The sequence below is a fragment of the Pseudopodoces humilis genome, chromosome 32 (assembly GCF_049639895.1).
Source record: "Pseudopodoces humilis isolate 2021_Gansu_Grassland_sample_001 chromosome 32, ASM4963989v1, whole genome shotgun sequence".
In the NCBI taxonomy this organism is placed as follows: Eukaryota; Metazoa; Chordata; class Aves; order Passeriformes; family Paridae; genus Pseudopodoces; species Pseudopodoces humilis.
The window spans coordinates 179,156-192,156 of record NC_142231.1 but is presented as its reverse complement, the minus strand read 5'-3'; the positions used below and the strand labels follow the sequence as shown (position 1 = coordinate 192,156).

The following is a 13,001-nucleotide window of genomic DNA, read 5'->3' as shown; positions in this document are numbered from 1 at the left end:
GGGGGGTGACAATGTACCGGGGGGTGGGTGACAATGTACCGGGGGGGTGACAATGTACCGGGGGGGTGACAGTGTACCGGGGGGTGACAATGTACAGGGGGGTGACAATGGCCCCCCGGGGACACAGTGGGGACACAGTGGGGACACACATGCGCACACTCACACTCGCGTGCGCGCTCACGTGCTCGCCCCAGGCGCGCGGAGCTGCGCCCCCGCTTTTTCCCGCCAGAGGGCGCGCGGGGTTTCGCCCCGCCCAAAGCTCCGCCCAAAGCTCCGCCCAAAGCTCCGCCTAAAGCCCCGCCTAAAGCCCCGCCTAAAGCCCCGCCTAAAGCCCCGCCTAAAGCCCCGCCCCGGTCTCCGCCCTCCGCCTCTCCCGATCCTCCCGCTCGGTAGGGGGCGCCTCGCCGCCTCCCCGGCCGCGCTTCCGGACGCGCCTGCGCACACGGAGCGGCCGCGACCTGCCCGGCGGAGCCCGGTGAGAGGGGGACAGAGCCCGGGGGGACCGGACAGAGCCCGGGGGGACAGAGCCCGGGGGAGTACAGAGCCCGGGGGACACTGAGAGCCCCGGGGGAGGACAGAGCCCTTCGGGACCGGAGGCGAGCGGAGCCCCCGCGCTGTGGCGGGGGACACGGCCGGTGCCGCCCCCTCAGGACCCGGTTTGGGGGGGACGTTCCCTCACGCGGCCTCTTGGGGTTCCCGGCCCAGTCCCCACGTCCCCTGTCAGGGCTGGGGATCCCCAGGCCGTGCCCGAGACCCCCAGGGCCCGTCTCGGCCCTGCCTGTGACACCCTCACGCTTTGCAGCGGCTCCTCCATCCCTGACCCCAAAGTGCCACCACGGTGCCCTGCCGGCAGCGACACGTCCTGCCCCTCCCGTGTGTCCCCATGTCCCCGTGTGCCCCCCCCGAGCCGGGGCCAGCCGTGGGGCCGGACACCCCGCGCCTCAGCCCTTCCTGCCCCTGTCCCTCCAGCCGTGTCCCGCGTGTGTCCCTCGGCCGTGTCCTGCACGTGTCCCTCCGTCCTCGCCATGTTCACCTGTGCAAAGTTCGTCTCCACTCCTGCGCTTGTGAGTAGTGACAGCGTGACCCTGCAGTGGGACAGGGCTGGGGTGAGCTGTGACCTGTGAGGACACAGGGCTGGGGTGACGTGTGTCCCCCAGGTGAGCTCGCTGTGTGCCCTGCAGGTGTGGAGGAGCTCGCGGGTGCTGGGCCAGCCCCTGTCGGCCGCAGCGCTGAGCAGCCCCGAGGCCCGGCCGGAGCAGGTAACGCACCTGGGTGGGGGTCAGCGTGCTGGGCAGTGCCCCCCCGCAGGGGAAACTGAGGCCCAGGAGGGGCCGGGGTGAGCTCAACCCCACCTGCCCCCCAAACTGTCCTCCAGGTGTGGCCGGGAGCCGCCCGGGCCCTGCGGACGAGCGCTGCCCAGCGGGACATCGACACGGCCGCCAAGTTCATCGGTGCCGGCGCTGCCACCGTGGGGGTGGCCGGCTCTGGGGCCGGCATCGGCACCGTGTTTGGGAGCCTCATCATCGGCTACGCCAGGTCAGGGCAGGGGGGACAGGGGGGCTCTGGGGGGGACAGGGGTGGCCGTGCCCCCTGACCCAGCCCTGCTCCCCACAGGAACCCCTCGCTCAAGCAGCAGCTCTTCTCCTACGCCATCCTGGGCTTCGCCCTCTCTGAGGCCATGGGACTCTTCTGCCTCATGGTGGCCTTCCTCATCCTCTTCGCCATGTGAGGAGCGGGCGGCGGTGACAGCGGCGGTGACAGTGACGGAGCTGTGCCTGGGGCCGGTGGCCCCGTGCCCAGCCGGGAATACCGGGGGCAGGGAATAAAGACGGTTTTGTGACAGTCTGAGCTCCTCGTGTCTCCTTGGTGGCCTCGGCCAGTGTCACCTCTCTGCAGCTGGATCTGTCCCCACAGGGTCACCCCGGGGAGGTGGCGGTGTCCCCTCTGGGCTGAGCCTGGCTGCCACTCTCGGTCATGTCCCCGAGGGAACACTGATGCCCAAGAGCACCTGGGCTGTCACCTGCATCCATCCCTGCGGGACACCTCAGCCGGGAGGGGCTGCGGGGATGGCATGTCCGTATCTCGTGGTGCCCTGGGGGTCCCGGGGATGTCCCAGGTGTGTCCCGGGGTGTGTCCCAAGTGTATCCCGGAGTGTCCCGGGGTGTCCCAGGTGTGTTCCCACTCCTCTCGTGTAGCGGTCCCCGCAGCGCGCGGGGACTCGTGGGCGGGGTCTGTGTCTAACCACGCCCACTGGGCGTGACGCGCACGCCCCTTCGCTGCCGAGGCCCCGCCCCCAGTACATCTCATTGGCCGCCTCGCCGTTCCCTCCCCGCGGGTCTCGCGAGAGCCTCGCGCGCGGGGCGGGGGGGGGCCGCGGGAGCCCCAGCGCGAGCGGCGCCAGCGTGAGGACCCGGCCCGGCTCCCTCAGGTAACGGCGGCTCGGGCACGGCGGGAGCGCGGCCGCCCCGAGAGGTTCCGCGGTGGCCGCGGGGCAGCTCCGGCGGGGCCGGGAGCCCCGGCCGGCCCCTCCCCCCACAACTCTCCCTGAGTTTTCGTGAGGCAGCGGCTCCGCCCGCCTCGGCCCCGCGCTGAGTGACAGCGCGCTCGGACCAATCGCATCGCGCGCAGCCCCTGAGCGGCGGGCGCGGCGGCCAATGGCGGGCGAGGGGGCGCCGCTCTTTGGCCAAGCCCCGCCCCCGGTGCGGGGCCGTGGGGGTGCGAGGGGCCCGCGCGGCGCCTGGGGGAGGGCGGGGGGCCGGGGGGGGGGCCCGGAATGGGACTGGGGGGGCTCAGGGCTGAGGGGAACCCCGGAATGGGGCTGGGGGAGATACAGGGGGATCCCCGGAATGGGGCTGGGAGCGCCCGGGGGGAGCCCCGGAATTTTGGGGACAGTCAGCGGGACTGGGGGGTCTGCAGGGAGCTTAAGGGTGGGGGCTCTTGGGGGATATGAGGGGTGCGGACAGGGGGCAGTGACCGTGGGGGTTTGCAGATGTGCGGGGATTTAAAGGGAGAAGGATTCTGGGGTGAACCCTGGAGAGGCAGGAGGGACCCTGAGGGGCTCGGGTGAGGCTTTGGATGATGAGGGGGAATTTGGGGGTGCGGGACACCCCTCAGTGCCCTGAGGAGATGTGGGCTGGCAGGTACGGGACCTCAGAGCTGGGGGTCCCGGGGCTGCAGGAGCCCCTGGGCTGCGTTTGGGGAGCTGGGGGTGTGTAACTGCCCTGGCCCTGGGTGAAGGGAGCAGCAGGAAGGTGCACACATCAGGAACTGGAGTTGAAGGAGTTTGGTCTCAAGTCAGGGGCTAATTCCCACCGGGAATTGAGGTCTGACTGTGAGCTGGTGGAAGTGGGGAGGTTTCACCTGTACCTGCTCACCTTTCCTGGCACTGGTGATCCCACTGATCCGCCTCGGAGCTGTTCCTGCTCCAGGACCCCCCAGCCCTGCTGAGGGAAGGGATTACCTGGCTCAGGTGTGAGCACACAAACTCCTTGTTCGTGCTCAGGTCTCCCCGTCTCATTCCTCCTGCCCCTTTATTTGCCACTCTTCCCACATTCTGCTGCTTTTCCCAGTCCCACTGTTGTCCCTGTGGAGGTGCCGTCTCCTTCCCCATCCAGGTCCCTCTAAGGACACCCTTCCAGGTTATTCATGTCTTATTCTGCCTCTTGGGACTTTGTTCCCCTGGGGATGATCCAGAGGGGTTCTCCAGTTCTTGGCTCCACCAGTAACTGTCCCTCAAGCAGCTCTGGATCAGAATCCAGCGGCAATTCCTGCTTGGCTGGGGGCTTTTCTCAGCAGGGACGGAGAATAACTGCAGTGTTTGGAGATGGGGGAGGCAGGTGGGCAGAGCCGCCAGGTTCCCGTCAGAGGATGGACACTCCCTGTCAGAGGATGGACATTCCCTGTCAGAGGATGGACATCCCCTGTCTGGGAGGGCGGACATTCCCTGTCGGAGGGTGGACATTCCCTGTCAGAGGATGGACATCCCCTCTCGGGGAGGGTCGGCTCACACCCAGCTCCTGCGGCAGGACTGGGGTGAGCCCTGCGCCGGCTTCGATCCCGCCTGGTCTGGGGAGGTTGTGGAACACCTCTCAGGAAAGGGTTTTGATCCTGGTCCTTTGAGCTGGTTGGGATTTGAGTTGGGAGTTGGTTTCCCATAGGCCTGTCTGCTTTGGGAACCTGAAACCAGCCCTTTTCTGAGGGGAAAATTCCTGGTTTTGCGTGCCAGCCCTTGGTGGTCCTGAGCTGTGGGACACTGAGCACTTCCCTGGCGAGCCCCCAGGGGTTGTGTCCACCCTCCTCACCGCTCCACGTGCAGGAATTTCAGTCTTTTCCCGGGATTTGTGTGTTCTCCCGTGTCCCTCCCAAGCTGCCGGCATCCCTGTGGCACCAAGCAGCTCGGGGTGGACGGGGTTTGCAGCACAGCCCTGAGATCCGGGCTCTCCTTCCCTCTGCTTGGAGCAGGAAAAGGCTTCACACAAACTTTGGGAATGTGTTAAACCTCCCTCTGGAGATTCCTCTTTCGCTCTGATTTGGCCCTGCTGTGCCCAGGGCTCGTCTCTGCCGTGGATTTCTGTTTTATTTCTGCTTTCTCGAGGTTCCTTATTCCCCAGTGTTGTCCAGCGCTTCCCAGCAGGTCCCAGTGGTGCCGGGGGTTGTTGGGGTTGAGCTGCAGGTGCACACGGAGGTGCTGGCCCCACCTGGGCAGGTGCAGGAGCCCTCCCTGCTCGGGGCAGCTCTGAAAGGTCCCTGGGACAGCTGGGAAGCGTGGAAGGACACGGCAAAACCAATTCCAGCTTCTCATCCGTGTCTCTATTCCCATTTCTTCCAAAATCCCTCTGAGCCCAGCCAGAGCATGGATTAAAGGGGGATTTGGGATGGGAATCCCCCTGGCTTTGGAAAATGAGGAAGTTGGAGAGAGGAAGCAGCAGCGGGGCTGGGGGACAGCCGGGGCTGTGGGGTGGGGTCCGGCTGACCTTTACTGTCCATCCCGAGGAAGGGAGTCCTCCCTCCCCGCTCCTTGGAGCTGCTCTCAGCATCCCAGGGACGAGGCAGGGAGGGCTGGGAGCTGCTCCGTGCTGAAGCTGTGCTTGGAAGAGCTCCCTGGAGCAGGCTCCGTGCCCACGGGCTGGTTTTGTGTGGCGGGGAAGGAGCTCTGGTTTGGATTTGGCTTTGGACTCCTTTTCTGCTGCATCCCACGTGATGCTGCCCTGCCTCTGTTTGGATTTATTTATCCTTCGGACTTTCTTGGGGCCTTCTTTTTCTTTGCCTTCTTTATTTTATTATTTTATCTTTTTTCCTCCTTCTTTTTTTCCTCCTTTTTTTTTCTATTCCTGTTCCTGGCACTGGGAATCGAGGCCAGGTTTCCCAAACTGCTCTTCCTCCCTCGTTCAGCACCGAGCTGTGCTGCAGCCAGGGATGGAACGCTGCCAGAAAAGAACCTTTTGGTGAGAGGCCTTCAGCACTGGGGACCTGTTGCTTCCTGGAATTCATCAATTATTTTCTCCCCATTCCAGTCGACCTTGGAATTCACAGTTTTGGCTTTAAGGGATTTGTGGGATTGGGGTGAGAAGGGTGGGGTCACCCAGCGGCTTCCCTGAGGAACCAGAGGTGGTTTCTCTTTGGGCTGGAGGTGTGTGAGAAGTGGAGAGACTGAAACTGGGTTCAGTCAGCTCTCCCAGCACAGCATTCCCAGCTTTTGTCTGGGTTCCTGCTTGGAATCCTCGGTGGATCTCCGGGTCCTGCTTTCCACTCTCCGCTTCTTCAAATCTGCTTGGCCCAGACCCGGAAAGTTCTGGCCTCACCCAGGTCCTGGCCAAGTTTAACCCAAATTCTGTCCACTTAAACCACACTGCAGCACCTGGGGTTTCTCTGCAAACCTTCTCCTGGAATATTTCTGGCTGCTCTTGGGTTTTTAGGCTCGTGCATCAAACAACGGCGCCGCCAAAGCGCGCGAGGCTCCGAGAGCTGAGTAAAGGGAGGTGCCCGGGCGGGATGGAATGGTAACAGGTGGGACAGAGTATTTTTATTTTATGGGGAGAGCAGTGCGGGGCCTCCCCGTCCTGCCCTGGCTCCGTTGTTTGGATTCACGAACAGGGTTTTATCCGTAGGTTCTCCTTTGCCTCCCAGGCTCTCCCGCTCCTCGCAGCCCTGACTTTGCTCTTCCCTTCAAAGCATCCACGCACATTGGCAGGGGAAATATGTTCCAGCTCAGCTCGGGGCTCTCATGCCTCGTTTGCAGCAGCTTTCATTGAAACAAGGGCTCTGAAGTGGTGAAATAATTTCAGGAAATGGGACTCCAGCTTCTGGGTCACTCAGGCATTTCCGAGGTAAAATACTGCGCTCTCCGAGGCCGTCGTGGCTTCCTTGTAATTACCCGGGCTGGGTGAGGAGCGGTGGCTCTCCGAGGCCTTTCCTTCCTCCCGTAAAGCTGAATTATTTCCCCGTGCCGCCGTAGATCTCCGGCACAGCCCGAGATGGATCACCCTGATGCTGGCACAGAGGCCACCCCGGATCCTGCGGAGCCTGGCGGCCTCTGCCTCTGGAATTGCTGCTGGGGGAGGCTGGGAGGAGGAGGGAGAGCCTTTTCCTGCAGCTCCTGGGGGCAGTTTGGGTTTGCTTTTTCCTGGGGGCAGGCACAGGTCGTGCCCTTGGGGCAGCTGGAGCTCTTGAAGGCTGCTCCGACCTTCCTGGAGCCACCGAGTGCCACGGAGCGATGCCCGAACTCGCTGCTGTGTTTTGTGGGAGCTCCCAAATTCCCTGTCCAGGTGCTGTGGCCGAGGTCAGGGCGCTGCAGTGACCCTGTGAGGTCTCTGTGTCCCTTCCCAACAGGTTTGACCCTTTTCCCAAACCCTTTTTGGAATTTCTCTGCAGTCCATCTGCCCTGGGAGGGCTTTGGGAGTCACTTGGAGTCACTTTCGGGCCAGATGTGAGGTTCTAACAGGAATGGTGCCGCTCCAAGGCTGTTTTAAGGCACTTCCAAGCGAGAAATGAGGGTTTTGCACATCTCCGACACCCCCGAGGCGATGAGGTCCTGGCTTGGTGAGGATCCTCTCCCTGAACTCCCAGAAAGGCCCAGCCCCGAGGGAAATGCTTGGACTTGGCTGAGGTTTCTCTGTAAACGACTCGTTAAACACTCTGTGGCTGGGGGGGATTTGTTTCCAGCGAATTCCCTGCCAATATTCCAGTTTATACAGTTGGGTTTGCTTTGCTTTACCAAGCCCACGAAGCGTGAGGCTGTTGTGCCTCCAAAGCAGCTTTTACAGCCCAGGCTCTTGGCCTCCTTTCCCACAGGACAATTTTCAGCTCTCGCAGCTTTTTGGTTACAAAGCAAACACCCTCCCTCCTTCCCTCACACCCCAAAATAACTTGAAAGTCGGAGTTTGGGCCCAAGGGGGCCTCTCCCTGCAAAACTGAAAGTCTTTCGCAATTTCCATGGGTGGATCCCAGCTGGGAGAGGCAGGGAGAGCTCCGGGCACCCCGAGGGGCAGGAGCAGCTCCGTGCCCGGTGTCTCCAGCTTCGCCCTGAGACCAGGCAGCGGTGGGAGCGCGGGGCCAAGCTGGCTCTTGGAGGGCTTGAGCTGCTGTTGTTGCCTCATCTGAGGATGGATCACGGTGCTGCCAGCCATCCCCAGGCTGGCACAGGGAGGGCACAGCCAGCCTGGCCAGGACAGGGCTCTGTCCCTGCGCTGTCTGGGTGACCCTGCTGCCCCCAGCCCGTCCCGAGTGTGCCGAACGTTCCTCCCGAGGCTCAGGAAGCTCGGGGCTGGCCAGGACTGCCCTCAGCAAAACAAGGAGCCTTTCCTGGCCCAGCCTCAGCACTCTGCTTCCTTCCTCGCATTTTCAGTGGGAAATCTCGGGCTGTTCAGCAGAGCCTGGGGGCAGAGCCTGCTGCTTCCTCCTGGGCTGGAGATGGCAGTGGGGGCTGCCTCCCCTCTCCTGGAGTGCGCTGGGGTTGGCACTGCCACCGGCTGCCAGGGGTTTGTGTATTCTCCTGGGAGCCAGAGGCTTCTCCAGCCCAGATCTGCAGCCATCCATAATAATCTCGTTTATTGTGGCTTTCTCTGCTCTCCCCCTGCCCGCGCTCGGGGCTGGGCCGGTGCCTGGAGCAGCGCCTGTGTTTGAATGGGTTTGTTTGTGCTGGGCTGGGGTTGCTGGAGCCGCTCCTGGCGCGGCTCCCGGGGCTCAGCAGAGTCACCCAGACGGAGCTGGGGTGGCCTGGCCACTCCTTGGGCTCTGAGAATTAATCCCACGGAGCTCAGGCTCATCCCGAGTTTAACTCCTGCCTCGCTTGTGCACTGAGCTGGACGTGGAGGGCAGTGAGGAGGAGGAGGAGGGAACAAGCTGGCACACTGGAACCCAGGCTGGGATGAAGGCTGCGTGCTTTTTTGGGGCAATTTGTGGATAAAACCCCATTTCTGCCTGTGCTCCTGCTGCCAGCCAGGTGCCGTGGTTTTCCTGCCTGGATCCTCCCCCTCCTCCAGGACTCTGTGCCCCATTTAATGGCCTGGCAGGGTTTTGGTGCTGCCTCCTGGCACAGGCACCTCACCTTCAGCTGCACCTTTGCTTGGGCTTGTTCCTGCAGGCCTGAGGGCAGCGGGGATTGTGTCTGAGCACTCATCCCATCTGGGGTGTGCGTGACCATTCCCGGTGCCATTCCCGGTGCCATTCCTGGTGCATTCCCGGTGCCATTCCTGGTGCATTCCCGGTGCCATTCCTGGTGCATTCCCGGTGCCATTCCCGGTGCCATTCCCGGTGCGTTCCCGGTGCCATTCCCGGTGCCATTTCTGGTGCATTCCCGGTGCCATTCCCGGTGTGTTCCCGGTGCCATTCCCAGTGCCATTTCTGGTGCATTCCCGGTGTGTTCCCGGTGCCATTCCCAGTGCCATTCCCGGTGCCATTCCCGGTGCCATTCCTGGTGCATTCCCGGTGCCATTCCCGGTGTGTTCCCGGTGCCATTCCCGGTGCCATTCCCGGTGTGTTCCCAGTGCCATTCCTGGTACCATTCCCGCCCGCCCTGCAGTGCCCAGATGCAGTGGGGCACCAGCATTCCTGCCACACGACTCACGTGCCAGGACAACAATAGAACCTTATTTTTAGAGTGTTTTCCAGCCCAGCCCTATCCCCAGCATCCAGAGCTGAGGTCCAGGGAGTTTCTTCCAGAAGAGACTCAGATTCCCAAATCCTGTCTTGAGATGCTTCAGCCTCAGCTCTCCTCTATCCCATCTGGGACAGCCCCGTGGGAGCTTCCCCAGCACAAAGCCCGATCCCAAAACGTGTGAGGGCAGGCCGGGCTGGGGGGGCAGCCCAGAGCCTGTGACCCTTCCCGTGTCCCACACATCACCTCCTGTGGCTCAGGCCAGGCACGCGTGGAGCACCTTGGAGGAAAAGCTCCAGAAGTGCCAAGGGGGCTTTGGAAACGTCACCCTTGTGCTGCCCCTTCCTCCCAGGGTGTTTGCAGGCAGAGCTCTGGGCCGGCTGCCAGGAGGTGCCAGCGGGGGACAGCCCGTTCGGGAAGGCTGCGCTGTGATCGCTGGCCTCGAGCGTGGAACGGGGCTGATTCCTTCCCAGGGACTGCAGCATTCCCCCCTGGAATGTCTGGCCCGGGATAACGGGCTCTGCTGCTGTTGATGGCTCCGGGAACATGGCTTGGGACCACTCGGGGTTTATGGGCCGAGGCACCGTGGGGACAGCAGCAGCTGGGCTGGCAGCATTCCGCGGGAAAGGAGCGGGAATTTGGGAGATGGGGGGGAGAAGCCGGCTCAGCCCAGCGTGAACAGGGGCTCCGGGGGGCAGCAGGGAAAGGGAATGTTCTGGTTTTCCTTGGATCCTGGGCAGCTCTTGTGGGTCTGTAAAACTCAGACTTTGATTTCAGAGAAGCTGCTGCTTTGGGAAGGAGTTAAAGCTGCTGCAGCTGAAGGTGGGAAGGGGATCCAGAGGGATCAGGAGATCCCGTGGGAGTCTGGAACCACAGCAAGTGCTCAGCTCTGGCTCTGGAGCAGGGCCCGCAGGGAGGGGGCTCTGAGGGGGCTGGACACGCTCTGGGTGTCACTTCCAGCCAGCCCAGGTGACTTGTGTGGGTCAGGAGGGGAGGAACCAGTGGGATCGGGTGCCTCGGGATGGAGGGGATCCCCATGCCCTCAGCAGCACTGGGGCAGCATTTGGGATCCCCAAGTTCCCAGTTTGGGGTGTCCTGGCTGTGTCCCCATCCAGAGTTTTGTTGTCACCTCGAGGCTTGGGCAGGATTTGCCCTTCCCGCTGTCCAGAGCTGCTGCTGTGCCCTGCTCCGCTGCCTCCTGTGTCACTTCTGGGGATTTCTGGGGCCATCCCTGATGTTTGGGTGCCTTTGTTCCCCCATTCCTGTCGGTGCCAGGTTCGTTTATCCCCGTTCCTGCGTGCACAGTCCCTGGAGTTCGGCTCCATAAATCCAGACCCAGCCCAGCGCCGGGCATCTCTGCCTCCTGTTTTTGTGGGATCACAGCTCCCCTCTTGTCAGCCTTCGGGTCTTGCTGCCGTGGCTGAGGGCAGGGAATTCACCTCCTGCAGCAGAAGAATCACCAGATTTGTTCATTTTAAGCAGCTCATTGATTCCTTTCCTGGGGAGCAGAAGGGGCCGCTCCTGCCCAGCTGCATTCTTGGAGCTCCTTCTCACACAGTTCCTAAAAATACCAACCCTCAGGGCTGCAAGTGCGAAACCCTTCTCCCCCCAGTCCTGGCTCCCTTCCTGGCATTCCAGCATCTCCCAGCTCGGAGCAGGAGGTGCTGGAAGCCCCCTGGAGCAGCCCCGAGTGTGTTCCCACAGCAGCTTCCCGAGGAGAGAGCATTTGCTTTATTCCAGCTTTTTAAAATCCTGCTGTAAAAATATCAGTGGGTGGAGGGAACCGTTATTTCTTGAGCTTGAGACTGGGGGGGAGGGTTTTTCTTTATTTACTCTTATTTTTTATTAATGAGAACAGCTTCACTTGTAGCATAATAGGAGTGAGTGTTTTGTTATCCTTGGCTGTAATCCGTGATAAACTGCCCCTGCCATCAGCCTTGTAGTTTACCCACTGGGGAGCCCGATTATTGCCTTGTAAAACGGAGCACCACTCCTATAATCCCTTAATTAATTAAATGACAAATTTTAGTTCTCTCCCATTGAAAATATAACCGGTGCAGAGAGAGGCCTTGGATTTATTTGATGGCTGCTCGCTCGCACTTTGTTTTCCTGTGGATTGCCACTGTCCCTGCTGGTTTGTTTGCATGGGGGGGATTCTTGGGTTGGCCCAGGGCTGCCTTTGATGATCCCTGTGGATCCCAGGATATTCCCTGATCCCGAGGGAGGGCGGATCGGGCCGCGCTGAGGGGGTTTTGCTGCTGCCCCTCCGCAGGGCTGAGCGGGGTCCCCACCTTGCAGGAGGTGACACCGAGCCCCAGGAGCTCCTCTGGGTGATGGTGAAACCCCGGGAAGCTCCCACACCTTTCCAGGTTCCCTTCCAGCTGTAAAACCCCACCCAGCCCCTCCCAAATCCCAAACCCCGGCTGCAGTTACTCCCATCTCCTGATGAACGATGTCCCAGCAGAGGGGCAGCTCCTGCTGGTGCTTGGGGGATTTTTGGGGCCATTTAAGGATTTCTGTCCCTTCTCTGCTCCGCAGGCTGCTGAAGGATGGGTGATGACCGGCCCTTCGTGTGCGGCGCCCCGGGCTGCGGACAGGTACGAGCTGCTTTGGGGTTTAACGGGGTTTAACGGGGTTTAACGGGGTTGGGGCCGGTTTATCCCGGAGCCGGAGCACTCCATGGGATCCCGGGAGGAAAGCAGAGCCGGGACTGCAGGGCTCTGGTCCAGTTGTGAGCTCTCAGCTCACAGGATCTGCAGGGCTCCAGTCCTGGTTGAGCTCTCAGCTCACAGGATCTGCAGGGCTCCGGTCCTGGTTGAGCTCTCAGCTCACAGGATCTGCAGGGCTCTGGTCCTGGTTGAGCTCTCAGCTCACAGCAGAACCCCCCGGGCTGGGGTTGTGCTGCCCCGGCCTCCCCTCGTTCCACTCCCGGAGATAAACCCTCAGCCCTCCAGGGCCAGGAGGCTCCCGAGTTCCTCCTCTGGAGCAGCTGGGAATGTGACAGGTGATGGGCTGTGGTAAATGGTTCCCCAAAATGCTATTTTGGGATGGGCTTTTTTCTGTGCCCATTGGGAATTTCTGCTCCCTGGAGCTGCTGCGGAGTTTCCCAGGATGAGAGAGGTGGAGGAGGCCCATCCTCCTCCAGTCACACCTTCCCATCCCGTTTTCCTTCCATTTCCAGGGAAAATGGGGCTCCAGCCTGGCACTTGGTACTGGGAGGATCAGAGGGATCATGGAATTGCTGCTGGGGCTGATTTAGTGGGATCTGCTGGAAGCTGGGGCTGCCCTGGAAGTGCAGCCTGGGCCCAGCCCAGCAGGGTTTGGGGTTGTCTGTTCTGGAGCACTGGGAACTCCGAGTTTCTTGTTTTGGGAGTTGTGGCTCTGAGTCAGATGTCAGGGGACGTGCTCACCGAGCCTTCCTGGCTGTGCTTGGCTTCCCCAGCTGGGATTGGGATGGGTTTGGGAATGATAACCCATCCCAAGGACCCTGTGTGTGTGTCCAGTTCCTCAGTTTGTTCAACACCTTCCTGCCTCCTGTAGGGCTTTAAATCAGATTGAACTGAACTGAGCTCTGCATGCCCAGAGAGCCTCCTCTGCGGGATCCGTGCTGTTGTTTCTTTTTGGAGCACACAAATGGGTCCAACCCCTCACCTGGGAACTCCTGGGGACTTTAAAAATGTGTATTTAGGGTTTCCCAGCTTTCTGTGCATCGTGGCACGAGCCTCACCCAGATCCTTCCTCCTCCCCTTGCAGGTGAACTTCCTCCTTTTACCTTTTCTTCTTTTTTCTTTTCTTTCTTTCTTTTTTTTTTTTTTTTTTGGGAGGCTGCTTTTTATCTGAAACTTCTCTGCCTGTGAAATTGTGCAGGCCATTTATAAAATGTATTAGCTGTGTTTGAGCACTTAAT

The 13,001-nt window shown here is 61.2% G+C and overlaps 2 protein-coding genes across 2 annotated transcripts in view; both read left to right on the top strand.

Moving 5' to 3' along the window:
• The first annotated feature begins 378 nt into the window (after positions 1 to 378).
• ATP5MC2 (ATP synthase membrane subunit c locus 2) lies at positions 379 to 1,842 on the top strand. Its single transcript, XM_005533258.3, has 5 exons — positions 379 to 475; positions 970 to 1,064; positions 1,182 to 1,259; positions 1,376 to 1,536; positions 1,615 to 1,842. Exons 2-5 carry the CDS (start codon positions 1,026 to 1,028, stop codon positions 1,727 to 1,729), a joined length of 393 nt encoding a protein of 130 aa, XP_005533315.1. The 5' UTR covers positions 379 to 475; positions 970 to 1,025; the 3' UTR covers positions 1,730 to 1,842.
• Positions 1,843 to 2,316: 474 nt separating this feature from the next.
• LOC102109929 (cyclic AMP-dependent transcription factor ATF-7) overlaps positions 2,317 to 13,001 on the top strand; it is a 40,820-nt gene continuing 30,135 nt past the window's right edge. Inside the window, exons 1-2 of the mRNA XM_014261812.2 lie at positions 2,317 to 2,428; positions 11,633 to 11,691. Of these exons, the coding sequence (XP_014117287.2) occupies positions 11,644 to 11,691 (48 nt within the window). The 5' untranslated portion in view covers positions 2,317 to 2,428; positions 11,633 to 11,643. The remainder of the gene's footprint in view (positions 2,429 to 11,632; positions 11,692 to 13,001) is intronic.